Source organism: Motacilla alba, chromosome 27, assembly GCF_015832195.1.
Source record: "Motacilla alba alba isolate MOTALB_02 chromosome 27, Motacilla_alba_V1.0_pri, whole genome shotgun sequence".
Lineage (NCBI taxonomy): Eukaryota > Metazoa > Chordata > Aves > Passeriformes > Motacillidae > Motacilla > Motacilla alba.
Genome location: NC_052042.1, coordinates 116,815 through 144,161, shown reverse-complemented (window position 1 = coordinate 144,161; position 27,347 = coordinate 116,815). Strand labels below are relative to the sequence as shown.

General features: G+C 58.0%; 4 protein-coding genes and 4 gene segments (V, D, J or C); all 8 read left to right on the top strand.

Annotated features, from left to right (window-relative positions):
• Positions 1–3,636: 3,636 nt before the first annotated feature.
• Positions 3,637–5,625, top strand: LOC119712260. Its single transcript, XM_038163300.1, has 2 exons — positions 3,637–4,278; positions 4,783–5,625. Exons 1-2 carry the CDS (start codon positions 3,673–3,675, stop codon positions 4,984–4,986), a joined length of 810 nt encoding a protein of 269 aa, XP_038019228.1. The 5' UTR covers positions 3,637–3,672; the 3' UTR covers positions 4,987–5,625.
• LOC119712269 lies at positions 4,057–10,002 on the top strand. The segment is given in 3 exon segments: positions 4,057–4,115; positions 8,820–8,982; positions 9,446–10,002. Coding segments are annotated over 2 exon segments (591 nt in total).
• A 484-nt stretch (positions 10,003–10,486) lies between these two features.
• Positions 10,487–20,159, top strand: LOC119712004. The gene is given in 4 exon segments (XM_038162803.1): positions 10,487–11,370; positions 18,837–18,999; positions 19,503–19,795; positions 19,797–20,159. Coding segments are annotated over 3 exon segments (708 nt in total). The 5' UTR covers positions 10,487–11,370; positions 18,837–18,947.
• Positions 11,350–12,715, top strand: LOC119712272. The segment is given in 2 exon segments: positions 11,350–11,533; positions 12,092–12,715. Coding segments are annotated over 2 exon segments (552 nt in total).
• On the top strand, positions 13,677–15,637 carry LOC119712262. The gene is made up of 2 exons (XM_038163303.1): positions 13,677–14,312; positions 14,834–15,637. Exons 1-2 carry the CDS (start codon positions 14,261–14,263, stop codon positions 15,586–15,588), a joined length of 807 nt encoding a protein of 268 aa, XP_038019231.1. The 5' UTR covers positions 13,677–14,260; the 3' UTR covers positions 15,589–15,637.
• The window catches only part of LOC119712274, a 24,340-nt gene continuing 10,717 nt past the window's right edge, over positions 13,725–27,347 (top strand). Inside the window, exon 1 of the V gene segment in view lies at positions 13,725–13,792.
• Positions 21,264–27,347, top strand: part of LOC119712259 — a 7,227-nt gene continuing 1,143 nt past the window's right edge. Inside the window, 2 exon segments of the V gene segment in view lie at positions 21,264–22,180; positions 27,065–27,227. Coding sequence covers positions 27,176–27,227 — 52 coding nt within the window.
• LOC119712003 lies at positions 22,173–23,616 on the top strand. The gene is made up of 2 exons (XM_038162802.1): positions 22,173–22,343; positions 22,874–23,616. Exons 1-2 carry the CDS (start codon positions 22,292–22,294, stop codon positions 23,614–23,616), a joined length of 795 nt encoding a protein of 264 aa, XP_038018730.1. The 5' UTR covers positions 22,173–22,291.

The window sequence follows — 27,347 nt, the reverse complement described above, 5'->3', positions numbered from 1 at the left end:
TTTGCGTGGCAAAAAGGTGCTATCCCCCCAGGGTCCTGGGTTTCAGATGAAAGCTGGCTTTCAGGGCTTTAGGGACCTGCAGGCCCCTCATTACAGGTGGCTTTTGTTTTGGAGAAATCCAGTAAAGTTTGCAAATTTCTGGATTGATGCGGCGGTGTCACCGGGTCAAATGGCCTCAAATTGCAGCCATTTTCTGTGGGGAAAAGGCACCATCCCCCCATGATCTGGGGTATCAGATGAAACCTACCTTTCAGGGCTTTAAGGACTCGCAGGCCATTAGTGCCTGGCACTTTTCGTTTTGGAGAAATCCAAGAAAATTGGCAAATTATGGCTCGGCCCGCCACCATCCTCTGGGATGTGTGGTCGCAAATGGCGCCTATTTTCCGTGGGGAAAAAGGCACTGTCCTTCCAGGGTCCTGGGTATTCAGTGAAAGCTGGCTTTCGGGGCTTTAACCCCATGCAGGCCACAGGTCGCAGCTGGCTTTTGTTTTCGAGAAATCAGGCAAAGTTGGCTACTGCTGCCTCACAGCGCCCCCTACAGGCGGGGCAAGCAGCCACTAATTTTGGCCATTTTTGGCGGGAAAAAGGCGCCATCACCCCAGGGTCCTCGATATCAGATGAAAGATGGATTTTGGGGCTTTAACCCCATGCAGGCCACTGGTCCCTTCAAGCTTTTGTTTTGGAGAAATCCGGCAAAGTTTACCAATTGCTGCCTCACAGTGCCCCCTACAGGCGGGGCAAGTAGCCACTAATTTTGGCCATTTTCGGCGGGAAAAAGGCGCCATCCCGCCAGGGTCCTGGGTATCAGATGAAAGCTGGCTTTCGGGGCTTTAACCCCATGCAGGCCCCTGGTCGCTGCCGGCTTTTGTTTTGGAGAAATCCAGCAATGTTTACCAATTGCTATCTTGCAGCGCCCCCTACAGTCGGGGTTAACTGCCCCCAATTTTGGCCATTTTTGGCGGGAAAATGCGCCATCCCGCCAGGGTCCTGGGTATCAGATGAAAGCTGGCTTTCGAGGCTTTTACCCCATGCAGGCCACAGGTCGCTGCCGGCTTTTGTTTTGGAGAAATCGGGCAAAGTTGGCCAACTGCTGCCTCACAGCGCCCCCTACAGGCGGGGCAAGTTGCGGCCAATTTCGGCCATTTTTGGCGGGAAAAATGCGCCATCACCTCAGGGTCCTGGGTATCAGATGAAAGCTGGCTTTCGGGGCTTTTACCCCATGCAGGCCCCTGGTCGCTGCCGGCTTTTGTTTTGGAGAAATCCGGCAAAGTTTACCAATTGCTGCCTCACAGCGCCCCCTACAGGTGGGGCAAGTTGCCACTAATTTTGGCCATTTTTGGCGGGAAAAAGGCGCCATCCCGCCAGGGTCCTGGGTATCAGATGAAAGCTGGCTTTCGGGGCTTTAACCCCATGCAGGCCCCTGGTCGCTGCCGGCTTTTGTTTTGGAGAAATCCCGCAAAGTTTACCAATTGCTGACTCACAGCGCCCCGTACAGGCGGGGTAAACTGCCCCCAATTTTGTCCATTTTTGGCGGGAAAAAGGCGCCATCCCGGTAGGGTCCTGGGTATCAGATGAAAGCTGGTTTGGGGGCTTTAACCCCATGCAGGCCACTGGTCCCTTCCAGCTTTTGTTTTGGAGAAATCCGGCAAAGTTTGCCAGTTGCTGCCTCACAGTGCCCTTTACAGAACTCCATATTACTTCGAGTGACCCCTGAATGACCTCAAATTACCCTTCAATGAAATCAAATGATCACTCCATGACATCAATTGACCCCAGTCAGAGTCACAAATGGCCTCAAGTGACCTCTCAATGACCTCAAGTGACTTCCCAATGACCTCAAATGACCTCTCGATTTTGTCAAGTGAACCCCTAATGACCTCCAGTTACCACTCAATGACATCAAGTGACCCCAGTCAGGGTCTCAAATGACCTCAAGTGAGCCCCCAATGACCTCAAGTGTCCTCCCAATGACCTCAAATTACGCCAGTCAGGGTCTCAAATGACCTCAAGTCACCTCTCAATGACCTCAAGTGACCACCCAATGACCTCAAGTAACCCCTCCATGACCTAAACTGACCCCTGAATGTATTCATGTGACCCCAAATGATCTCAAGTGACATTTAATGACCTAAAGTCACCCCTCCGTGACCTCAAGTGACTTCTCAATGACCTCAAATGACCTCTCGATTACGTCAAGTGACCCCTACAATGACCTCCAGTGACCACTCATTGACCTCAAGTGACCCCAGTCAGGGTCTCAAATGACCTCAAGTGACCCCTCCGTGACCTCAAGTGACCTCGCAATAATCTCAAGTGACTTCTCAATGACCTCAAATGACCCCTCAATTACCTCAAGTGACCCCCCCAATGACCTCCTGTGACAACTCAATGACCTCAAGTAACCCCAGTCAGGCTCTCAAATGACCTCAAGAGACCAATCCACGACCTCAAGTGACCTCCCAATGACCTCAACTGACCCCAGTCAATGTCTTAAATGAGCTCCAGTGACCACTCAATGACCTCAAGTGACCCCAGTCAGGGTCTCAAATGACCTCAAGCGACCCCTCTGTGACCTCAAGTGACCACTGAATATCCTCAGGTGAGACCACAAATGACCTCAAGTGACCGCTCCATGACCTCAAGTGATCACTGAATGACGTCAAATGACCCCTCAATTACCTCAAGTGACCCCCCAATGACCTCCTGTGACCACTCAATAAACTCAAGTGACCCCAGTCAGGGTCTCAAATGACCTCAAGTGACCACTAAATGACCTCAAGTGACCTCCCAATGACCTCAAGTGACCCCAGTCAACGTCTTAAATGACCTCCAGTGACCACTCCATGACCTCAGTCAGGGTCTCAAATGACCTCAAGTGACCTCTTAACGACCTCAAGTGACTTCCCAATGACCTCAAGTAACCCCTCCATGACCTCAAGTGACCCCTGAATGTCCTCAAGTGACACCAAATGACCTCATGTTATACCTCCATGACCTCAAGTGACCCCAGTCAGGGTCTCAAATGACCTCAAGTGACCCTATAATGACCTCAAGTGACCTCCCAATGTTTTCAAGTGACCCCAGTCAGGGTCTCAAATGACTTCATTTGATTTAAATCATTGGGGGGTCACTTAAGGTCATTCAGGGGTCACTTGAGGTCATGGAGGGTTTACTTGAGGTCATTGGGTGGTCACTTGAGGTCATTGAGAGGTCACTTGAGGTCATTTGAGACCCTGCCATTAAGATGCCGCCCAGGGACAAGCTGCCACCTGTACCATCTTGGGCTGCTTTGAGAGTGTCCATGGAGCTCTGCAAACTGAGACCAGGAACGTGGGGTGGTGGGTTTTGTTTTCCTGAGCAGAAGCCTTTGTCAGGACCAGGTAGGTGCCCGGCTGGAGACGCTGCCCACGGCTCTGCCCTGAGCATCCCAGAGCAGCATTTGCGCAGACTCAGATGGAGCCCGGGTGTCATCGGACAGTGATGGAGCAGCCTGCAGGAGATTTGTCCAGGGAAGAGGCGCTGAAATGCAGTCCCTGCTTCCTGAGCCCACCTTTCCCAGGTGTTTTAAACATCACCCTCTGATACTGCCAATTTCCAGCCGCAAAAAGGATGGTTTCACCCAAGTTTGGATTTATACTTTAATTCTCATTGAATTGCTGTGAGTGCCTCAGCATGGCAGGGATTGCTCACACACAGACAGACATACGGATACATAGACGGACAAATGGAAACAGGGACGCCGACAGATCTCTCCAGGCCAATGCACAGCTGCTCTGCCCTGAGCTGCATCCGATTGGTTTCATGGACACGCAGGAAGCCTGGGGCTTTGTGCCCAGGTCCTGGATCCGTGTGAGTGCATTTCTTTCCAGGGCCCTGAAGGACAATTCGGGAGTCCCCACAGGACAGCAAAGGGAGGATGTGAGGGAACTGACGATGGGAGCGAAGGAAAGGCAGGGACTGTCGATGCTGAGCTGCACGATGCCAGCCCGATGCCCTGGGCCCCAGCCCGGCGCCGCCGCTTGCGACGTGCAGAGAGCCGAGCGCCGCCCCGCAGCCCCCGCGCTCGCCTCCGCTCCGTTCCCTGGCGGGACTGGGCGAGAGCCCGAGCGGCAGCGGCGCAGGGCTGAGCCCCGGGGCGGAGCTGGCGGCGGCCCAGAGGAGGCGGCACGGCCGCAGCAGAGCCGGGGCTCAGGGGCACAGCGAGGCTCGGCCGGCGGAGCGGCGCCATGCGGCGGGCTCGGGCCGCGGGGCTGCCGGCGCTGGCCGCGCTGCTGCTCGGTGCGTTTTGGGTGCCGCAGGGGCCGGGTCGGGGTTTGGGTGATCCCGCATCTCCCCGGAGGCTGCTGTCTAGCCTGGCTTCTTCTCAGACCTCTTCCCGAGAGCGGTTCTCTTGTGTATCCCTTACGCTTCTCCATCCCATAGTCCCGCAGAAATCTCGGGATTATTTTCTCTACCCAACCCGGCACAAGCATTCCTTCTTTATTACTCACGAAGTCTGTCCTTACCCCTTGCTCTTTTTCTTCTTGTCTTTCTGTGCTTTCTCCCACATCCTCCCGTTCTCAAGTGACTGCACCGATCCTTCTGTCATTCACTCATTCATCTCTCCACAAACGATTAATGGACACTTCCATTCCTACATATGTCTGTGACATCCCCAGGAACAGTTTTCCTCCTCATCTCTCTGTGTTCCTGGCTGCTTCTGCGGGCTTTGTTCTGGGGATTGGCAGGCAGAGCTGGGTAGGAAGTAGGAGTTGAAGTTTGTTTCTTTTCTCTCCCTGGCAGTGGCTGCGGCCAGAGCTCAAGTGCAGCAGCAGCCGTTCCTGGAGACCACCGAGGGCACCAGCATCAGCATCAAGTGCTCACACGCCAATATCCGGATGGGCGATTTCATCTACTTCTACCGTCAGCTGCCGGGCCAAAGCCCCGAACTCGTGGCGTTCACTGTTAAAGCGGCCAAGAAGGTGCGAGCCCCTGAAGGGCGTCTGACGGTGTAGGCAGATCGGCGCTCCAGCGCGCTGTGGCTGGCTGCGCCCCGGCGCGGGGACGCGGCCGTGTATTACTGCGCGCTGGGGGCCACGGGCAGAGGAGCCGGGGCTGCGGCCGGGCACGAACCGCCGCGGGCGGGGCCGGGCGGGGCCAGCAGGGGCCGCTGCCGCTCCGCCCGCCGGGCTCCCGGGGCGCGGCTCCGCAGCTCCTTCCTCTGCCCCGAGCCCGCCCGCACCGACCCCGCACGGCCCCGCACGGCCCCGGCGCGCCGCACAACCCGCCTGCGACCCGCGCTCGCACGCTCGCCACGCACCGCCCGGCCTCCCCTCTCTCCCGAGCCCGCCGCTGCCTCACGCCAAACTGCTGCGGGCTGCGCCTCTGCCGCCGCCTCTCGCCCTCCGGACACGGCTGCTGCTGCTCTCGGCCTGCTTTGCAAAGCCACGAGCTGCTCCTTGACAGCACCTGGGCTGGGAGCTGGCAAAGCAGCTGCGCTGACGGGCACACGGGGGCTAAATAATGCAGTGCTGTGGCGTCAAGGGGTCATGGATTGAGAGAGGTTTTCAGTGAGGCTTTCTGAGGTGACCGAGGAATGTCCACCTCTGTCTCTGCAGAAATGTCTCTGTTCCATACTGCAAGGGGAATAAGAAGAAGCATTCTTTCTCCTAGGGATGGGTAAAGAACTTGTTAATTGAATCCCACCAGAGCCTGGAATTCACTTCTCTACATTTTATTCCCCTCCCCAAATGTCCACAAACACCCAATGAATGAGCATTCAGAATCTTTCTGAAACAGTAGAACATTGGGAAGGGAAAACAATCAATCAGTGTGAGTACAGGAGCGTTTCAAATCTGCCGAGGAGCCTATGACACCCACCTTCCCACCAAACCTGATTGGTCCCTTTCCTTCCACATCAGTAACATCTCATTTATCCAGAAAATCAAATGCCAGGGATTAGCAATGCTAAAAGTAGTGGAGGGAGACACTTGAAACACTGAGCTCCGCATGAGGTTTCTCCCCCGAGACTTGCTCTGGAGACCCCATTTCCTTTGGGGACAGGAGCCTTTCAGCATCTTCAGGAGCTCTTTGGCTGAGCAAGTTCAGCAGAGGCCACAGTCAGGGCACATGAAAGGCGACAGTGTCTGGTTCTCTGGTACTCACATCACCTCCATTTTCCCTTCCGTGGGAAGAACAGGGGAAAGGGAAAGTGATGAACAAAGCACTCAGTGACACCAATCGGGCTGTAGGTGATAAGGGGAGAAAGAGCTCAGAGCTCTGCAGCCTCTAATTGATGGGCCTTCGGGGAACTGCTGAGAATTGGCTCAGGCTGAGCTGTGTCAGCCACAAGGAGGGACAAGAGGAACAGGAGGATAATGGAGGTTTGAGGGGGTCTCGTGGGGTTAGGGAGCACCCACCAAGGAATGCTTGTGAGGCTGTGCAGCCTCCAGCCTTGGAGTTCTCCAAAAGCCTTCTGGATCGGGAGATGAACAGTGACCCCAGAGAGCTGAGGACACCTCGGGAGGGTGAGAAACCTCAGCGGGGAAGGAGCCCCTGAGCTCCCAAGCGCCCAGGCCTGGGAGTGCAGCAGAGCTGGCCATTGCAGCTGCGGAGGTGAGGCTCCAGTGCGAGCTGAGCGGGAACAGCCCCTTCCCATCACTGAGGCCGCAGGGGCACGGGATGCTCCCAGTGCCAATGGCTGAGGGAGCCTCGGGGGCTGCTGCTGGAGGAGCGACAAACGCACACGGAGCATTTCAGGCACGGCAAGGACAGGGCACTGCTCTGCCTGCTCCCGCCGCCGCTTCCTTTGCTCCCGCCCACAGGCGTTCCCGGCAGCTCTGCTCTCTCGGCGCTCGGACGTGCTTTGGGCTCTTCCTCACTCGGCAAACACGCAGCTTGGTCTCGCCATGCACCTGGCACATCTCATCCTCACCGTCTTCCTGGGCCAGCTCCTGTTTAAGTCCTGGCTCAGCCCCAAGGCACCCCTAGTCTCTTCTTTCTCTTCTTCTCTCTGCACACAGGAAACCCTCAAGAGCCCAATCAAGACCTTTTTCGGAAATATGGTGAAAAGAGGGAAAAGACTGAGAGAAATCAGCTTCTCTTTGTGGTTTTGCAAGTGTTTGTTCAAGAAGTTCTTCGATTTGCAATGGAAAAGGGAAGGAAGGGAAACCTCAGATCTCTTCTCTGTCTTTTCTCTAACCTTAAAATCATCTCCCTCTGCCTCTCTCTTATGATCTTCCCGCAGTCACATCAGCGGATCTCAGTTGTCTCTCCAGCCCCACATTCCTCCCTTTTAAACTTTACATTCCCAGATCCTGTCAAACCCTCCCCAGGCACCTCAATGTTCTCACTCCACTAACATTAGCAGGGAGTCCCATTCTGCCTCCAGGCTGACACAGCTCTGCCACGGCTTCCAGAGTTCTCTCAATTGGCAACACAACCAGGGCTCCCTCTTTCCAAGCTCAGTTTTGTGTGCTCTCAGGGATCGAGGAGCCCTCAGAGGTGACAGAGATGGGGAAGCAGGATGAACCATTCTGCTGTACCTCACTGGGCTCCTCAGGGAGGTGGAGGGTGCTGGCTCCTGCACACAAAGCTCAAGCATGACAGACTGGTCCTTGGGCCTTTAAACAGCTCGGGGACCGGGAGCAGGGACACAGCCCAGCTCTGCTTTGGGTAATGCAGAGCAAAGAGCTCTGAGCTCCTGCCTAAAATCTCTCAGAGCTCTGCTACAGAGCAGGGAGATTTCTCCACCAGAGTTTTCCATGCACTTCCATTTCCTTCCCATTGTCTTTCCCTGGGGAGCTGCTCACCAGCAATTTCTTGCAGGCACCACGGGGCAGGACACGGTCACCCAGGACGATGGACCAGTCACGGTGGAGCAGGGACACCCCTTCCACACCACCTGCAAATACCACATCCGTTATTTTAGGGCATTGCTGTGGTACCAGGTGCGGAAAGGCCAAGCCCCAGAGCTGGTCTCCTATCAGGCAGGGCCTGGCCCCAGGCGCAGCGGCCGGATCACCACGCACCTGAACACCACGAGAAAATCCAGTGTCCTGCAGCTGGAGGAAGTGGAGCTCTCTGACACTGCCTTGTACCTCTGTGCTGTGCAAGGCACCCTGGTGCAGGGAGCTTCCTCAGCTGTGCAACAAGCCAGGGCAGGGAGGGGATGTGTCAGTGCAAGGCTGAGCTTGGGGAAGGGACTCTGATCTCACCCTGATGCTCAGCAGAAGTTGCATCCCCATGTGTGTACAATGGTCTGATGGTTTGGACAGCGTTCATCCCAGCACTTCCATTGGGAAAGTGCTTTGGACAATTTTGACTCATTTCCACATTGTGCAGTCTCTCAGGAAAAGGAAAGAAGAATATCCCCTGTGCTCGCCTGGGAGCCTGTCCTTCCACACTGCAGCCCTGCTGCTTTTGACCGCCATTTGTGCTCAGCAGAGCCCAGGGCTGGCTGTGTGTTGCTGCCTTGGGTGCCCTTGGAGCAGCCCCGTTTGCATGGACACACGTGAAGCACGGATTTGTCTGGGGCTCCGCTCCGGAGAGCACGGCCCTGTGTGTGTCCGTGTGCGTCCCTGATCGGGAGGGAATGTCCCGACCGTGGCAGGGCCAGCGAGCACTGCCCTGGCCCTGCCCAGCCCAGAGCAGCAGCTGCCCAGGCTCACAAGCAGCCCGAGTGCAGCTGGCTGGGGCCGGCAGCTGCCCGCTGCAGGTGTGCGCAGGGCGGATCCGCTTCCCGCGCGGTGCCGCTGGTGTGTGCGATGGGACACGGCTGTCTCTTGTCGCCGGCCGTGCCCAAGGTGCTCGTGTCGCTCGTAGTGCCGGTGCCGTGAGAGGCGCAGGGCTGAGCCCCGGGGCGGAGCTGGCGGCGGCCCAGAGGAGGCGGCACGGCCGCAGCAGAGCCGGGGCTCAGGGGCACAGCGAGGCTCGGCCGGCGGAGCGGCGCCATGCGGCGGGCTCGGGCCGCGGGGCTGCCGGCGCTGGCCGCGCTGCTGCTCGGTGCGCGCGGGTGCCGCAGGGACGTCCGGGTCAGCGGGCTGTGTGAGATCGGCCCCTGCTCAAGATTCATCTCTTACCCTCCTGTTCCTTTTCGATTTTTTTTACCCTCTGTCCCTTTCTCTACCCTCACCTTTTCTTCTCTCTGTAAATCATTGCTTTCCACGCTGCCTTTTTCCTTTTCTGTCTCCATCCATCCGTCCACCCATCCATCCATCCATCCGTCCCTCCATACGTTCCTCGTTGCAAATCTATTTCCCCCTCCCTTTCTGCCCTTAAAAAAATTCAATTCTCCTTCAAAACATCCGTCATTATTTCTTGTCCCAAGCTAAAGCCTCTCAGAGAAACAAACTCCTCATTCTTTATTATCAGAACACATCCCAGTTAACGCTGCTCTGTCTCTGCCGTATCCGACTGCATGATATTTTCAGATAAAGGAAAGTGATTGTGCTTTTCTCCGTGGCAGTGGCTGTGGCCAGAGCCCAGGTAGAGCAGGAGCCTTTCCTGGAGACCACCGAGGGCACCGGCATCAACATCACCTGCTCACATCCCCAAATCCAGACCGGCCAAACGATCTACTGGTACCGTCAGCTGCCGGGCCGAGCACCCGAACTCTTCGTGAGCATTTTCAAAGACTCCAAAGAGCTGCCGGACAGTGCGGGCCATGTGCGGGTGTCGCCAGATCGGCGTTCCAGCGCGCTGTGGCTGGCTGTGCCCCGGCGCGGGGACGCGGCCGTGTATTACTGCGCGCTGGGGGCCACGGGCAGAGGAGCCGGGGCTGCGGCCGGGCACGAACCGCCGCGGGCGGGGCCGGGCGGGGCCAGCAGGGGCCGCTGCCGCTCCGCCCGCCGGGGCCGCCTCGCCCCGCACGTCCCGGGCTGCCGGCACCGACACCGGCACCGGAACCGACACCGGCACCGGGACCGACACCGGCAAATGGACCGACACCGGCACTGTCACCAGAACCGGCCCCTACAACGGGACCGGCACCAGCACCGGCACTGACACAGGACCTAACCCTGGCAATGGCACCGGAACCGACACCGGCACCGACACCGGCACCGACACCAGAACCGAAACCGGCAACGGGACTGGCACCAACACTAGAACTGACACCAGAACCAATACCGGCAATGAGACCGGGACCGACACTGGCGATGGGACCGACACCGGCACTGACACCAGAACCGACACCCGCAATGGGAACGGCACCGGCACCTGCACGGACCCCAGCACCGGCAACGACAGCGGTACTGGCAGCGACACCGACAACAGCACCGACACCAACACCAGCTCCGACTTGTAGTCACGCATCGTGCTCAGTCCCTCTCCTCAGCCCGAGCTCATCCAGCTGAGCTCCTCACGGCAGCAAACAGCCCCGCCCGGCCACAGCTCCATGTGCACACTGAGATGCTCTGTGTTTGGCAGCGAGGGCAGCAGGGTCTTTCCAAAGCCACCCCTTGGTCCTTCAGAAAGGGCTCTGTGCGTTCTGGGTTACGGGGCATCCTCCGGCCTGTCTGCAAAGGTGGGCCAGTGTTGTCTCAGAAATGCATCAGGGAGAGCACACATTCCCACCCAATCCATATCACGTTACTTGTCCTCTGCCTCTGTCCTTTGGTCCATGGAGTGCAGACTTTCAGGGAGAGATGCCTCTGGGCTGAGTCCCTCATGTGTCCACAGGTTCTGCCAGAAATCAGCTCCAGAATGGGCTCCTCTCCAGGGAGGCAGCGTCCTGCCAGGACCTTGCTCCAGTGGGCGTTTCCATGGGGTCACAACTTCCTTAAGGACACATCCACCTGCTGCGGCTTTGGACCTTTCATGGGATGGATTTCTGCTCCACCACAGACCTTCACCAGCTGTAGGGGGACAGCCTTCCTCACCATGGTCTTCATCACAGGCTGCAGAAATATTCGTGCTCTGGTGCCTGCAGCAGCTCCTCTCCCTCCCTCCTCACTGACCTTCCTGACTGCACAGGTGTTTCTCTCACAGGGTCTCTGTCCTTGTTTCCCGCTGATATTGCACAAGTGTTTCTCTGCCTTTTCAATCTTTGCCGGCACAGATGCTCTCTCAGTCAAGCAAGGAGCCCAGGCTCTTGAGGCCAGCAGAGCCCTCTGCCTCTTGTGCCCCTTGTCCGTCCTTACAAACACATGCTCCGAAGGACAAATCTGAAAGCCCCAGGTGCCAGTGGAGGGGGAACGGGAAGGAGGAGATGGTGGAGGAGAAGGGAGAAAATAATCTGCCGGTGCTGTGCTCGCCGGGACAAAGGGCTCGGGGTCTGCGCGCTTGGCCCCGCTGTCTCCGAGGCCACAGTTCCGAGCGCCGCCCCGCAGCCCCCGCGCTCGCCTCCGCTCCGTTCCCTGGCGGGACTGGGCGAGAGCCCGAGCGGCAGCGGCGCAGGGCTGAGCCCCGGGGCGGAGCTGGCGGCGGCCCAGAGGAGGCGGCACGGCCGCAGCAGAGCCGGGGCTCAGGGGCACAGCGAGGCTCGGCCGGCGGAGCGGCGCCATGCGGCGGGCTCGGGCCGCGGGGCTGCCGGCGCTGGCCGCGCTGCTGCTCGGTGCGCGGGGGGGGGGGCGAAGGGACCGCGGTCAGGGTTGGGGTGATCCTGCAGGTCCCCGGAGGCGGCCGTCCTGCCTGGCTTCTTCTCAGACCTCTTCCTGAGAGCTGTTCTCTTGTATATTTCTCCTTCTCCTCCACCCCATACTCCCTCAGAAATCTCCTGATTCTTTTCTATGTCCAAATCTGCACAAGCATTCAATTATTCTCATTCTTTATTGCTTATGAAGTGAGTCCTTAGCCATTCTATCTCATTTTCGTTTTGTGCTTTCTCCCACATGCTCCAGTTCTGCAGTGACTGCACCATTCTTCCTCGCATTCACGCTTTCATCTCTCGACAGTCCCGAAATGGAGAGTGCTATTCTTGCTTGTCTTGAAATCCCCCTCGGTTTTTGGTTTTGTTTGGTTTTTTGGTTTTTTTTGGGTTTTTTTGGTTTTTTTTTTTTTTTTTTTTTTTTTTTTTTTTCCGTCTTAACATTCCTCCCTGAATCTGCAGGCTTTCTTCTGTGAAGTAGGTCATTGCATGATTTCAGTCTTGTCTTTTTTCTGTTCCCGGCAGTGGCTTCAGGCAGAGCCCAAGTGCAGCAGGAGCCGTTCCTGGAGACCACCGAGGGCACCGGCATCAACATCACCTGCTCACATCCCAGAAAACAGATCGAGGATTACATCCATTTCTACCGTCAGCTGCCGGGTCGAGCACCCGAATTCCTCGCCCTCGCTGCTAGAGGCTCCAAGGATGTGGCGGCGATTGCAGGAACGCTGTCGGTGTCGGAGGACGGGCGCTCCAGCGCGCTGTGGCTGGCTGCGCCCCGGCGCGGGGACGCGGCCGTGTATTACTGCGCGCTGGGGACCACGGGCAGAGGAGCCGGGGCTGCGGCCGGGCACGAACCGCCGCGGGCGGGGCCGGGCGGGGCCAGCAGGGGCCGCTGCCGCTCCGCCCGCCGGGCTCCCGGGGCGCGGCTCCGCAGCTCCTTCCTCTGCCCCGAGCCCGCCCGCACCGACAGCGCCGATGGCACCGAAAAGGCCGACACGCTCCGGGCCTGCTGGCCCTCCCTTTAACTACTATTGCTTCTCCTCCCTTCCATCACATCCCTCAGCATCCCTGACGCCTTGCTGGCAACAAAGCAGCAACCCGAGTAGAAGAAGCAATTAAAGAACTCCTACTGCACATACACGAGTTCATGGTACCACACACACACTCTGGGGCTTGCACACGCCCAAATGATAACTCATAGCTCTGCATTTATGAAGAGGTGTGTGCACAAACATTTCCAAAGGAGACCCAGGCACAGACACTTCTCCTTCTGCCATGTCCCCACTGATGTGCAGACACGCACGCTCGCTCCTCTTCCTGCTCCTGCACCCAAGCCTTTGCACGCACATCTACGTGAACACTCCTGTCCAGAGATGGGCACACACAAAACACATCCCAACACACACTCACATATTCACCTTCCCTTCTTCCCTCCTCAGCTCACCCTGATGCTCACTGCTTTCTGCCTCCCTGTGTGTCATCACTGGGCTGCTGGTTCTGACCCTGCCCTGTTAAAATTGCCTTCAGGAAAGTAGCTGTGATTCGCTGGACATCCTACCCTGTGTTCAGCCTGTGAGTACACAAACCATGCCAGGGCCTTGCCTGACTCCTTGGCCTTCCCCACAAGGCTCCAGCCCTGCTGCAGTTGATCTCAGCTTTCCTCAGCAGCGTCCATGGCTGATTGTGTCCTTGCCTGTGCTCCTGCTTTGTGTGCGCTTGCGTTCAGGCAGGGTCCACAGGAATCCATGGGGGAGCACAAATTCCTACATGAATCCCCCCAGGTGTGCAGGAGCCTCTCTGTGTGTCTGTCTGTGTGTGTCTGTGTGTGAGTGTGTGTCCTATTGTGTTACTGAGCCAGTGGAATGCGTTGATCTCATTGGAGACGCTCTCCACGGCTCTGCCCTGAGCATCCCAGAGCAGCATTTGCCCAGACTCAGATGGAGCCCCTGTGTTACTGGACAATGATGGAGCAGCCTGCAGGAGATTTGTCCAGGGAGGAGGTCCCAAAATGCACTCCCTGCATTCTGAGCCCTCCTTTTCCAGCTGCTCTAAATACCACGCTCTGCTACTGCCAGTTGCCAGCCCCAACAAAGATGGTTTCACCCAAGTTTGGATTTTTATTTTGATTCCATTTGAAATGTTTTGAGTGCCTCAGCACGGCTGGGAGGGCTCACAGACACATGGAAACATGGATACATGGACATAGAGACATACAAATACACACAGGTCTCTCCAGGCCAGTGCACAGCTGCTCTCTCCTGAGCTGCATCCGATTGGTTTCATGGACACGCAGAAAGGCTGGGGTTTTGTGCCCAGGTCCTGGATCCGTGTGAGTGCATTTCTTTCCAGGGCCCTGAAGGACAATTCGGGAGTCCCCACAGGACAGCAAAGGGAGGAGGTGAGGGAACAGACGACGGGAGCGAAGGAAAGGCAGGGACTGTCAATGCTGAGCTGCACGATGCCAGCCCGATGCCCTGGGCCCCAGCCCGGCGCCGCCGCTTGCGACGTGCAGAGAGCCGAGCGCCGCCCCGCAGCCCCCGCTCCGTTCCCTGGCGGGACTGGGCGAGAGCCCGAGCGGCAGCGGCGCAGGGCTGAGCCCCGGGGCGGAGCTGGCGGCGGCCCAGAGGAGGCGGCACGGCCGCAGCAGAGCCGGGGCTCAGGGGCACAGCGAGGCTCGGCCGGCGGAGCGGCGCCATGCGGCGGGCTCGGGCCGCGGGGCTGCCGGCGCTGGCCGCGCTGCTGCTCGGTGCGCGCGGGTGCCGCAGGGGCCGGGTCGGGGTTTGGGTGATCCCGCATCTCCCCGGAGATTGCTGTCCTGCTTGGGTTCTTCTCAGATCTCTTCCCGAGAGCTGTTCTCTTCTATCTGTCTCCCTCTTCTCCATCCCATACTTTCCCAGAAACCTCCTGATTCTATTCTATGTCCAATCCTGCACAAGCATTCAATTCCTCTCCTCCTTTATTTCTTACAAAGTCACTCGTTAGGCGTAGTAACTTTTCTTCTTTATTTTTTTCTTTTTTTCTTTTTTTCTTTTTTTCTTTTTTTTACTTTCTTACACAATCAGCCATTCTCAAGTGTCTGCACCTTTCTTCCTGTCATTCACCTCACCACAAACCAGTTACGGAGATGTGCATTCCTGCTTCTCTTGAAATCCCCTCGGTACTGTTTTCTCATAATCTCTTTACGTTCTTAAATGTTTCTTCGGGATTATTTTCTGCGCAATAGGTCATTGTAGAATTTCTGTCGTGTCCTTTTTCTGTTCCCGGCAGTGACTTCAGGCGGAGCCCAGGTGCAGCAGGAGCCGTTCCTGGAGACCACCGAGGGCACCGGCATCAACATCACCTGCTCACATCCAAAAATCAGTACCAACGACTGGATCCAGTGGTACCGTCTGCTACCGGGCCGAGCACCCGAATTCCTCGCCCTCGCTGCTAGAGGCTCCAAGGATGTGCCGGGCATTGCAGGAACGCTGTCGGTGTCGGAGGACCGGCGTTCCAGCGCGCTGTGGCTGGCTGTGCCCCGGCGCGGGGACGCGGCCGTGTATTACTGCGCGCTGGGGGCCACGGGCAGAGGAGCCGGGGCTGCGGCCGGGCACGAACCGCCGCGGGCGGGGCCGGGCGGGGCCAGCAGGGGCCGCTGCCGCTCCGCCCGCCGGGCTCCCGGGGCGCGGCTCCGCAGCTCCTTCCTCTGCCCCGAGCCCGCCCGCACCGGCCCCGCACGGCCCCGCACGGCCCCGGCGCGCCGCACAACCCGCCTGCGACCCGCGCTCGCACGCTCGCCACGCACCGCCCGGCCTCCCCTCGCTCCCGAGCCCGCCGCTGCCTCACGCCAAACTGCTGCGGGCTGCGCCTCTGCCGCCGCCTCTCGCCCTCCGGACACGGCTGCTGCTGCTCTCGGCCTGCTTTGCAAAGCCACGAGCTGCTCCTTGACAGCACCTGGGCAGGGAGCTGGCAAAGCAGCTGCGCTGACAGGCACACGGGGGCTAAATAATGCAGTGCTGTGGCGTCAAGGGGTCATGGATTGAGAGAGGTTTTCAGTGAGGCTTTCTGAGGTGACCGAGGAATGTCCACCTCTGTCTCTGCAGAAATGTCTCTGTTCCATACTGCAAGGGGAATAAGAAGCAGCATTCTCCCAGGGATGGGTAGTGGACGTGTACTTTCAATCCCACCCGAGTTTGGAATTCACTTCTCTACCTTTTGTTCTCATCCTCGGATGTCCACACACGCCCTTGGATGTGCATTCAGCATCTTCCTGAAATAGCAGAACATGCGGGAGGGAAAACAATAAATCTGTTGCAGTACAGGAGCATTTCATATCGTTGAAGGGCTCACTCACACCCAGCCTCCCCCTGAAATTGGATTGCCCCTTCCCTGCACTTTAGTAACCTGTCAAGCATCCAGAAGAACAGATGCCAGACTTCAGCAATGCCGCAAATGTTGCAGGGAGACACTTGAAACACTGAGCTCCACATGAGGTTTCTCCTCCGAGACTTGCTCTGGAGACCCCATTTCCATTGGGGACAGGAGCCTTTCAGCATCTTCAGGAGCTCTTTGGGCTGAGCAAGTTCAGCAGAGGCCACAGTCAGGGCACATGAAAGGCGACAGTGTCTGGTTCTCTGGGGCTCACATCACCTCCATTTTCCTTTCCGAGGGAAGAACAGGGGAAAGGGAAAGTGATGAACAAAGCACGCAGTGACACCAATCGGGCCGTAGGTGATAAGGGGAGAAAGAGCTCAGAGCTCTGCAGCCTCTAATTGATGGGCCTTCGGGGAACTGCTGAGAATTGGCTCAGGCTGAGCTGTGTCAGCCACAAGGAGGGACAAGAGGAACAGGAGGATAATGGAGATTTGAGGGGGTCTCGTGGGGTTAGGGAGCACCCACCAAGGAATGCTTGTGAGGCTGTGCAGCCTCCAGCCTTGGGGTTCTCCAAAAGCCTTCTGGATCGGGAGATGAACAGTGACCCCAGAGAGCTGAGGACACCTCGGGAGGGTGAGAAACCTCAGCGGGGAAGGAGCCCCTGAGCTCCCAAGCGCCCAGGCCTGGGAGTGCAGCAGAGCTGGCCATTGCAGCTGCGGAGGTGAGGCTCCAGTGCGAGCTGAGCGGGAACAGCCCCTTCCCATCACTGAGGCCGCAGGGGCACGGGATGCTCCCAGTGCCAATGGCTGAGGGAGCCTCGGGGGCTGCTGCTGGAGGAGCGACAAACGCACACGGAGCATTTCAGGCACGGCAAGGACAGGGCACTGCTCTGCCTGCTCCCGCCGCCGCTTCCTTTGCTCCCGCCCACAGGCGTTCCCGGCAGCTCTGCTCTCTCGGCGCTCGGACGTGCTTTGGGCTCTTCCTCACTCGGCAAACACGCAGCTTGGTCTCGCCATGCACCTGGCACATCTCATCCTCACCGTCTTCCTGGGCCAGCTCCTGTTTAAGTCCTGGCTCAGCCCCAAGGCACCCCTGTGCTTCTTCCTCTCCCCAGGAAATCCTCAACAGCCTTATCAGGGTCATGTGGGGAAATATCAGTGAATAGAGGGGAAAGGCTGAGAATAATCTGCTCCTCTTTGTGGTTCTGTAAGCCTTTCCTGAAGAAGCTCTTTGGTTTGTAAAGGAAAAGGGAAAGGAGAGAAGTGAAAGCTCCCACCTCTTCTCTGTCTCTTTTCAATCCATCCACCTCTGCCTCTCTCTTCTCATCCTCCTGCAGTCACATCAGCAGATCTCAGCTGTCTCTGCAATGCACACTCTTCCCATTTAAATGTCAATTCCCAAATCCTGTCAAACCTGCCCCAGGCACCTCACTGTTTCTCATTACATTACATTAACAGGGAGTTCCCTTCTGCCTCCAGGCTGACACAGCTCTGCCGCAGCTTGCAGTGTTCTCTGGGCTGGACACAAGCAGGGCTCCCTCATTCCAAGCTCAGCTTTTGTGTACTTAGGAGCCCCCAGAGGGGGCAGGGCTGGGGAAGCAGCATAAACCATTTTGCTCTATCTCGATGGGTCCTCAGCCTGAGCTACCACACTGAATTCAGGCTGTTCTCCTGTCGTCTGAGCAGCAGCAGTAGGAGCGGGGACAAAGCCCAGTTCTTGTCAGGCTCCTGCTGTGCTGAGAGCTCTGAAACACAGCCCAAAATCACTCTCACCCGTGTCCATCGGCACATCTCTGAAACTGCCTGCAGGGCAGGGAGATTTCTCCACGAGGGTTTTGCACACACTTTGCTTTTTTCCTGCCTGGAATCTTTCCCTGTGGAGCTGCTCACCAGCAATTTCTTGCAGGCACCACGGGGCAGGACACGGTCACCCAGGACGATGGACCAGTCACGGTGGAGCAGGGACACCCCTTCCACACCACCTGCAAATACCACACCAGTGGTTTTAGGGCATTGCTGTGGTACCAGGTGCGGAAAGGCCAAGCCCCAGAGCTGGTCTCCTATCAGGCAGGGCCTGGCCCCAGGCGCAGCGGCCGGATCACCACGCACCTGAACACCACGAGAAAATCCAGTGTCCTGCAGCTGGAGGAAGTGGAGCTCTCTGACACTGCCTTGTACCTCTGTGCTGTGCAAGACACCCTGGTGCAGGGAGCTTCCTCAGCTGTGCAACAAGCCAGGGCAGGGAGGGGATGTGTCAGTGCAAGGCTGAGCTTGGGGAAGGGACTCTGATCTCACCCTGATGCTCAGCAGAAGTTGCATCCCCATGTGTGTTCAATGGTCTGATGGTTTGGACAGCGTTCATCCCAGCACTTCCATTGGGAAAGTGCTTTGGACTATTTTGACTCATTTCCACATTGTGCAGTCTCTCAGGAAAAGGAAAGAAGAATATCCCCTGTGCTCGCCTGGGAGCCTGTCCTTCCACACTGCAGCCCTGCTGCTTTTGGCCCCACATGTGCTCAGCAGAGCCCAGGGCTGGCTGTGTGTTGCTGCCTTGGGTGCCCTTGGAGCAGCCCCGTTTGCATGGACACACGTGAAGCAGGGATTTGCCTGGGGCTCCGCTCCCGAGAGCACGGCCCTGTGTGTGTCCGTGTGCGTCCCTGATCGGGAGGGAATGTCCCGACCGTGGCAGGGCCAGCGAGCACTGCCCTGGCCCTGCCCAGCCCAGAGCAGCAGCTGCCCAGGCTCACAAGCAGCCCGAGTGCAGCTGGCTGGGGCCGGCAGCTGCCCGCTGCAGGTGTGCGCAGGGCGGATCCGCTTCCCGCGCGGTGCCGCTGGTGTGTGCGATGGGACACGGCTGTCTCTTGTCGCCGGCCGTGCCCAAGGTGCTCGTGTCGCTCGTAGTGCCGGTGCCGTGAGAGGCGCAGGGCTGAGCCCCGGGGCGGAGCTGGCGGCGGCCCAGAGGAGGCGGCACGGCCGCAGCAGAGCCGGGGCTCAGGGGCACAGCGAGGCTCGGCCGGCGGAGCGGCGCCATGCGGCGGGCTCGGGCCGCGGGGCTGCCGGCGCTGGCCGCGCTGCTGCTCGGTGCGCGCGGGTGCCGCAGGGGCCGGGTGGGGGTTTGGGTGATCCCGCATCTCCCCGGAGGCTGCTGTCCAGCCTGGCTTCTTCTCAGACCTCTTCCCGAGAGCGGTTCTCTTGTGTATCCCTTACGCTTCTCCATCCCATAGTCCCGCAGAAATCTCCGGATTATTTTCTCTACCCAACCCGGCACAAGCATTCCTTCTTTATTACTCACGAAGTCTGTCCTTACCCCTTGCTCTTTTTCTTCTTGTCTTTCTGTGCTTTCTCCCACATCCTCCCGTTCTCAAGTGACTGCACCGATCCTTCTGTCATTCACTCGTTCATCTCTCCACAAACGATTAATGGACACTTCCATTCCTACATATGTCTGTGACATCCCCAGGAACTGTTTTCCTCCTCATCTCTCTGTGTTCCTGGCTGCTTCTGGGGGCTTTGTTCTGGGGATTGGCAGGCAGAGCTGGGTAGGAAGTAGGAGTTGAAGTTTGTTTCTTTTCTCTCCCTGGCAGTGGCTGCGGCCAGAGCTCAAGTGCAGCAGGAGCCCTTCCTGGAGACCACCGAGGGCACCGGCATCAACATCACCTGCTCACACGCCAATATCCGGACTGGCGATTTCATCTACTTCTACCGTCAGCTGCCGGGCCAAAGCCCCGAACTCCTAGCCATGACTGCTAAAGCCTCCAAGGAGGTGCGAGCCCCTGAAGGGCGTCTGACGGTGCCGGTAGATCGGCGTTCCAGCGCGCTGTGGCTGGCTGCGCCCCGGCGCGGGGACGCGGCCGTGTATTACTGCGCGCTGGGGACCACGGGCAGAGGAGCCGGGGCTGCGGCCGGGCACGAACCGCCGCGGGCGGGGCCGGGCGGGGCCAGCAGGGGCTGCTCCGCTCCCGGCTGACGCCGCTCGGCGGGGCACGGACCGAGCCGCGCCTGGAACCCGCGCCACCCCGAACGGGAACCACCACGGGCCCCGCACACGGCCTGGCCTCCTGCCAGAGACACCTCCGAGCACAAGGATGCTGCCCTGCAAGGCGTACGAAACAATTCTGCTGCAGACGAACATTTCAGCAGCGGTTGAGGCACTCAGGGAAGGGATTTCTGAGCCTATGGGCAGCCAAAGGAAAGCTCAGGAGACGTTGGCTCGTGGATCGGTGAGGAAGGGAACCTGCTGACAAATGACAGGGAAAACGGTGACACACTCAGAGCCTATGTTCCCTCAGTTTAACTGCTATTGCTTCTCCTCCCTTCCATCACATCCCTCAGCCTCCCTGACACCTTGCTGGGAATAAAGCAGCATCCAGAGTAGGAGAAGAACTTATTAACGAATTCTTATTGCACATGGAAGAGTGCACGGTACCACAAACACACTCTGGAGCTTGCACATGCCCAAAGAGAAGCTCATAGCTCTGCATCTATGAAGAGGTCTGTGCACATTCATTTCCAAAGGGGACCCAGGAACAGACACTTCTCCTTCTGCCATGTCCCCACTGATGTGCAAACACGCACGCTCGCTCCTATTCCTGCTCCTGCACCCAAGCCTTTGCACGCACATCTACGTGAACACTCCTGTCCAGAGATGGGCACACACAAAGCACATCCCAACACGGATCTATTCCCACACACTTGTTACCACATTTCTCCTCATGGAGAAAAGCAAGGCACGGCTTTTCCCAGGAATATAGCTGGGACCCACGTTCTCTGGACATCAGAGAAAGACAAACCCAGTTCTTATCACTTGCTGTGCCTGTGTTGTGCCAAAGTAGAATGGAATGTGGAGATTGTTTACCCAAAGTGAGGATGTTTTCTTCCCTTGGCCAATCAAGGCCAAGAGTGTGCCTGTGTCGAGATTGTCTGCTGGCAATCTTGACACAGTCAGCGAGAGTCATGGATGAGTGCAGTTGAGCTTGTGAGTGCATGGCAGATTCCACTGTAGATTTATAGAATAAAGTACTTCATCAGCCTTCTGAAGATGGAGTCAGATGCCACGTTATTTTTCTCTCCCCTTGTCCGGGACCCGGGGTCACCTTGCCTTCTTCCTTCCTCAGCTCACCCTGATGCCCACCAGTTTTTCCCGCCCCGTGTGTCATCACTGGGCTGCTGGTTGGGACCCTGCCCTGTTAAAATTGCCTTCAGGAAAGTATTCATGTCTCTCTGGCCATCCTACCCTGTGTTCAGCATGTGAGTACCCAAACCATGCCAGGGCCTTGCCTGACTCCTTGGCCTTCCCCACAAGGCTCCAGCCCTGCTGCAGTTGTTCCCGGGTTTCCTCGGCAGCGTCCATGGCTGATTGTGTCCTTGCCTGTGCTCCTGCTTTGTGTGCGCTTGTGTTCAGGCAGGGTCCACAGGAATCCATGGGGGAGCACAAATTCCTGCATGAATCCTCCCCGATGTGACGGAGCCTCTCTGTGTCTGTCTGTGTGCGTCTGTGTGTGTGAGTGTGTGTCCTATTGTGTTACTGAGCCAGTGGAATGCGTTGATCTCACTGGAGACGCTCTCCATGGCTCTGCCCTGAGCATCCCAGAGCAGCATTTGCCCAGACTCAGAAGGAGTCTGGGAGTCATTGAACAATGATGGAGCAGCCTGCAGGAGATTTTTCCAGGGAAGAGGCGCTGAAATGCAGTGCCTGCTTCCTGAGTTCTCCTTTCCCAGCTGCTCCAAAAACATCACACTCTGCTACTGCCAATTGCAAGCCCCAACAAGGAGGGTTTCACCAAGTCGGGATTTTTAGCTTAATTCCGTTTCAAACGTTGGGAGTGCCTCAGCACGGCTGGGAGTGCTCGCACACACACGGAAACATGGGTACATGGACACTGAGACATACAAATACACACAGGGCCAGTGCACAGCTGCTCTCTCCTGAGCTGAATCCGATTGGTTTCGTGGACACGCAGGAAGGCTGGGGCTTTGTGCCCACGTCCTGGATCCGTGTGAGTGCATTTCTTTCCAGCGCCCTGAGCGACAATTCGGGAGTCCCCACAGGACAGCAAAGAGAGGATGTGAGGGAACAGATGATGGGAGCGAAGGAAAGGCAGGGACTGTCGATGCTGAGCTGCACGATGCCAGCCCGATGCCCTGGGCCCCAGCCCGGCGCCGCCGCTTGCGACGTGCAGAGAGCCGAGCGCCGCCCCGCAGCCCCCGCGCTCGCCTCCGCTCCGTTCCCTGGCGGGACTGGGCGAGAGCCCGAGCGGCAGCGGCGCAGGGCTGAGCCCCGGGGCGGAGCTGGCGGCGGCCCAGAGGAGGCGGCACGGCCGCAGCAGAGCCGGGGCTCAGGGGCACAGCGAGGCTCGGCCGGCGGAGCGGCGCCATGCGGCGGGCTCGGGCCGCGGGGCTGCCGGCGCTGGCCGCGCTGCTGCTCGGTGCGTGGCGTTCGCGGCCGGGGACGTCCGGGTCAGCGGGCTGTGTGAGATCGGCCCATGCTCAAGATTCATCTCTTGCTCTCCTCTTCCTTTTCTGTTCTTACTTGTCCTCTGTCCACCCAGATGACCTCAAATTTTCTTCCATCTGTAAATCATTGCTTCAGACGTTGCCTTTTGTCTTCTATGTCTGTAGCCATCAATCCATGCATTAATCCATCCATCCATGCATTCATCCATCCATCCATCCATCCATCCATCCATCCATCCATCCATCCATCCATCCATCCATCCATCCATCCATCCTTTCATCCATTCCTCTGAGCCAGTCTATTTTTGACATTTATTTGTGATTTACCTTCAAAACATCTCACATAGGTCCTTACCTTCAATCAAATACTCTCAGACAATTACGTCTCCATACTTTAGTATTCAAACATATCCAAGTTCGCTCTGCTCTGTCGTCCTCTCCCATCTCCTCTTGCATGGCATTTTCTGCAAAAGATAACTTATCCTTTTTTTCTCCATGGCAGTGGCTTTGGCCAGAGCCCAGGTGCAGCAGGAGCCATTCCTGGAGACCACCGAGGGCACCGGCATCAACATCACCTGCTCACATCCCCAAAAATTGAGCGGCTATTACATCCATTTCTACCGTCAGCTGCCGGGTCGAGCACCCGAATTCCTCGCCCTCGCTGCTAGAGGCTCCAAGGATGTGCCGGCCATTGCAGGAACGCTGTCGGTGTCGGAGGACGGGCGCTCCAGCGCGCTGTGGCTGGCTGTGCCCCGGCGCGGGGACGCGGCCGTGTATTACTGCGCGCTGGGGACCACGGGCAGAGGAGCCGGGGCTGCGGCCGGGCACGAACCGCCGCGGGCGGGGCCGGGCGGGGCCAGCAGGGGCCGCTGCCGCTCCGCCCGCCGGGCTCCCGGGGCGCGGCTCCGCAGCTCCTTCCTCTGCCCCGAGCCCGCCCGCACCGGCCCCGCACGGCCCCGCACGGCCCCGGCGCGCCGCACAACCCGCCTGCGACCCGCGCTCGCACGCTCGCCACGCACCGCCCGGCCTCCCCTCGCTCCCGAGCCCGCCGCTGCCTCACGCCAAACTGCTGCGGGCTGCGCCTCTGCCGCCGCCTCTCGCCCTCCGGACACGGCTGCTGCTGCTCTCGGCCTGCTTTGCAAAGCCACGAGCTGCTCCTTGACAGCACCTGGGCTGGGAGCTGGCAAAGCAGCTGCGCTGACGGGCACACGGGGGCTGATCCATGCAGTGCTGTCAGGACAGTAGGCCAAGGCTTTCTGAGGTGACAAATGCATCTCCATCTCTGTCCCTGCAGAAATGTCTCTGTTCCATACTGCAAGGAGAATAAGAAGCAGCATTCTGTTGGACATGGGTAGCGGAGGTGTATTTTTAATCCCACCCGAGTTTGGAATTCACTTCTCTACCTTTTGTTCTCATCCTCGGATGTCCACACACGCCCTTGGATCTGCATTCAGCATCTTCCTGAAATAGCAGAACATGCGGGAGGGAAAACAATAAATCTGTTGCAGTACAGGAGCATTTCATATCGTTGAAGGGCTCACTCACACCCAGCCTCCCCCTGAAATTGATTTGCCCCTTCCCTGCACTTTAGTAACCTGTCAAGCATCCCGAAGAACAGATGCCAGACTTCAGCAATGCCGCAAATGTTGCAGGGAGACACTTGAAACACTGAGCTCCACATGAGGTTTCTCCCCCGAGACTTGCTCTGGAGACCCCATTTCCATTGGGGACAGGAGCCTTTCAGCATCTTCAGGAGCTCTTTGGGCTGAGCAAGTTCAGCAGAGGCCACAGTCAGGGCACATGAAAGGCGACAGTGTCTGGTTCTCTGGGGCTCACATCACCTCCATTTTCCTTTCCGAGGGAAGAACAGGGGAAAGGGAAAGTGATGAACAAAGCACTCAGTGACACCAATCGGGCTGTAGGTGATAAGGGGAGAAAGAGCTCAGAGCTCTGCAGCCTCTAATTGATGGGCCTTCGGGGAACTGCTGAGAATTGGCTCAGGCTGAGCTGTGTCAGCCACAAGGAGGGACAAGAGGAACAGGAGGATAACGGAGGTTTGAAGGGGTCTCGTGGGGTTAGGGAGCACGCACCAAGGAATGCTTGTGAGGCTGTGCAGCCTCCAGCCTTGGAGTTCTCCAAAAGCCTTCTGGATCGGGAGATTTGCAGTGACCCCAGAGAGCTGAGGACACCTCGGGAGGGTGAGAAACCTCAGCGGGGAAGAAGCCCCTGAGCTCCCAAGCGCCCAGGCCTGGGAGTGCAGCAGAGCTGGCCATTGCAGCTGCGGAGGTGAGGCTCCAGTGCGAGCTGAGCGGGAACAGCCCCTTCCCATCAGTGAGGCCGCAGGGGCACGGGATGCTCCCAGTGCCAATGGCTGAGGGAGCCTCGGGGGCGGCTGCTGGAGGAGCGACAAACGCACACGGAGCATTTCAGGCACGGCAAGGACAGGGCACTGCTCTGCCTGCTCCCGCCGCCGCTTCCTTTGCTCCCGCCCACAGGCGTTCCCGGCAGCTCTGCTCTCTCGGCGCTCGGACGTGCTTTGGGCTCTTCCTCACTCGGCAAACACGCAGCTTGGTCTCGCCATGCACCTGGCACATCTCATCCTCACCGTCTTCCTGGGCCAGCTCCTGGGTAAGTCCTGGCTCAGCCCCAAGGCACCCCTAGTCTCTTCTTTCTCTTCTTCTCTCTGCCCACAGGAAACCCTCAAGAGCCCAATCAAGACCTTTTGGGAAATATGGTGAAAAGAGGGAAAAGACTGAGAGAAATCAGCTTCCCTTTGTGGTTTTGCAAGCCTTTGCTCAAGAAGTTCTTCGATTTGTAAAGGAAAAGGGAAGGAAGGGAAACCTCAGATCTCTTCTCTGTCTTTTCTCTAACCTTAAAATCATCTCCCTCTGCCTCTCTCTTATGATCCTCCCGCAGTCACATCAGCGGATCTCAGTTGTCTCTACAGCCCCACATTCCTCCCATTTAAACTTTACATTCCCAGATCCTGTCAAACCCTCCCCAGGCACCTCAATGTTCTCACTCCACTAACATTAGCAGGGAGTCCCATTCTGCCTCCAGGCTGACACAGCTCTGCCACGGCTTCCAGAGTTCTCTCAATTGGCAACACAACCAGGGCTCCCTCTTTCCAAGCTCAGTTTTGTGTGCACTCAGGGATCGAGGAGCCCTCAGAGGTGACAGAGATGGGGAAGCAGGATGAACCATTCTGCTGTACCTCACTTGGCTCCTCAGGAAGGTGGAGGGTGCTGGCTCCTGCACACAAAGCTCAAGCATGACAGACTGTTCCTTGGGCCTTTAAGCAGCACGGGGACCGGGAGCAGGGACACAGCCCAGCTCTGCTTTGGGTAATGCAGAGCAAAGAGCTCCGAGCTCCTGCCAAAAATCTCTCAGGGCTCTGCCTGCAGGGCAGGGAGATTTCTCCACCAGAGTTTTCCATGCACTTCCATTTCCTTCCCATTGTCTTTCCCTGTGGAGCTGCTCACCAGCAATTTCTTGCAGGCACCACGGGGCAGGACACGGTCACCCAGGACGATGGACCAGTCACGGTGGAGCAGGGACACCCCTTCCACACCACCTGCAAATACCACACCAGTGCTTTTTCTGCATTGCTGTGGTACCAGGTGCGGAAAGGCCAAGCCCCAGAGCTGGTCTCCTATCAGGCAGGGCCTGGCCCCAGGCACAGCGGCCGGATCACCACGCACCTGAACACCACGAGAAAATCCAGTGTCCTGCAGCTGGAGGAAGTGGAGCTCTCTGACACTGCCTTGTACCTCTGTGCTGTGCAAGGCACCCTGGTGCAGGGAGCTTCCTCAGCTGTGCAACAAGCCAGGGCAGGGAGGGGATGTGTCAGTGCAAGGCTGAGCTTGGGGAAGGGACTCTGATCTCACCCTGATGCTCAGCAGAAGTTGCATCCCCATGTGTGTTCAATGGTCTGACGGTTTGGACAGCGTTCATCCCAGCACTTCCATTGGGAAAGTAGTGGAAGTGTACTTTCTATCCCACCTGTGCCTGGAATTCACTTCTCTACATGTTTTGTTCCCATCCTCAGGTTTCCCCAAACACGCATGGATTTGCATTCATCAACTTCCTGAAATAGTAGAATATCTGGGAGGGAAAACAATAAATGCATTGGAGTAGAGGAGCCTTTTTATCAGGAGTGTATGTTGTACTACTTTGACTCATTTCCACATTGTGCAGTCTCTCAGGAAAAGGAAAGAAGAATATCCCCGGTGCTCTCCTGAGAGCCTGTCCTTCCACACTGCAGCCCTGCTGCTTTTGGCCCCACATGTGCTCAGCAGAGCCCAGGGCTGGCTGTGTGTTGCTGCCTTGGGTGCCCTTGGAGCAGCCCCGTTTGCATGGACACACGTGAAGCACGGATTTGTCTGGGGCTCCGCTCCCGAGAGCACGGCCCTGTGTGTGTCCGTGTGCGTCCCTGATCGGGAGGGAATGTCCCGACCGTGGCAGGGCCAGCGAGCACTGCCCTGGCCCTGCCCAGCCCAGAGCAGCAGCTGCCCAGGCTCACAAGCAGCCCGAGTGCAGCTGGCTGGGGCCGGCAGCTGCCCGCTGCAGGTGTGCGCAGGGCGGATCCGCTTCCCGCGCGGTGCCGCTGGTGTGTGCGATGGGACACGGCTGTCTCTTGTCGCCGGCCGTGCCCAAGGTGCTCGTGTCGCTCGTAGTGCCGGTGCCGTGAGAGGCGCAGGGCTGAGCCCCGGGGCGGAGCTGGCGGCGGCCCAGAGGAGGCGGCACGGCCGCAGCAGAGCCGGGGCTCAGGGGCACAGCGAGGCTCGGCCGGCGGAGCGGCGCCATGCGGCGGGCTCGGGCCGCGGGGCTGCCGGCGCTGGCCGCGCTGCTGCTCGGTGCGTTTTGGGTGCCGCAGGGACGTTCGGGTCAGCGGGCTGTGTGAGATCGGCCCCTGCTCAAGATTCATCTCTTACCCTCCTGTTCCTTTTCGATTTTTTTTACCCTCTGTCCCTTTC

Coding starts and splice junctions, on each gene's coding strand:
- LOC119712003 (XM_038162802.1), top strand. CDS start 22,292: ATGCGGCGGGCTCGGGCCGCGGGGCTGCCGGCGCTGGCCGCGCTGCTG. Junction 22,344..22,873: donor GCTGGCCGCGCTGCTGCTCG/GTGCGTGGCGTT, acceptor TCTCCATGGCAG/TGGCTTTGGCCAGAGCCCAG.
- LOC119712260 (XM_038163300.1), top strand. CDS start 3,673: ATGGCAGGGATTGCTCACACACAGACAGACATACGGATACATAGACGG. Junction 4,279..4,782: donor GCTGGCCGCGCTGCTGCTCG/GTGCGTTTTGGG, acceptor TCTCCCTGGCAG/TGGCTGCGGCCAGAGCTCAA.
- LOC119712262 (XM_038163303.1), top strand. CDS start 14,261: ATGCGGCGGGCTCGGGCCGCGGGGCTGCCGGCGCTGGCCGCGCTGCTG. Junction 14,313..14,833: donor GCTGGCCGCGCTGCTGCTCG/GTGCGCGCGGGT, acceptor TGTTCCCGGCAG/TGACTTCAGGCGGAGCCCAG.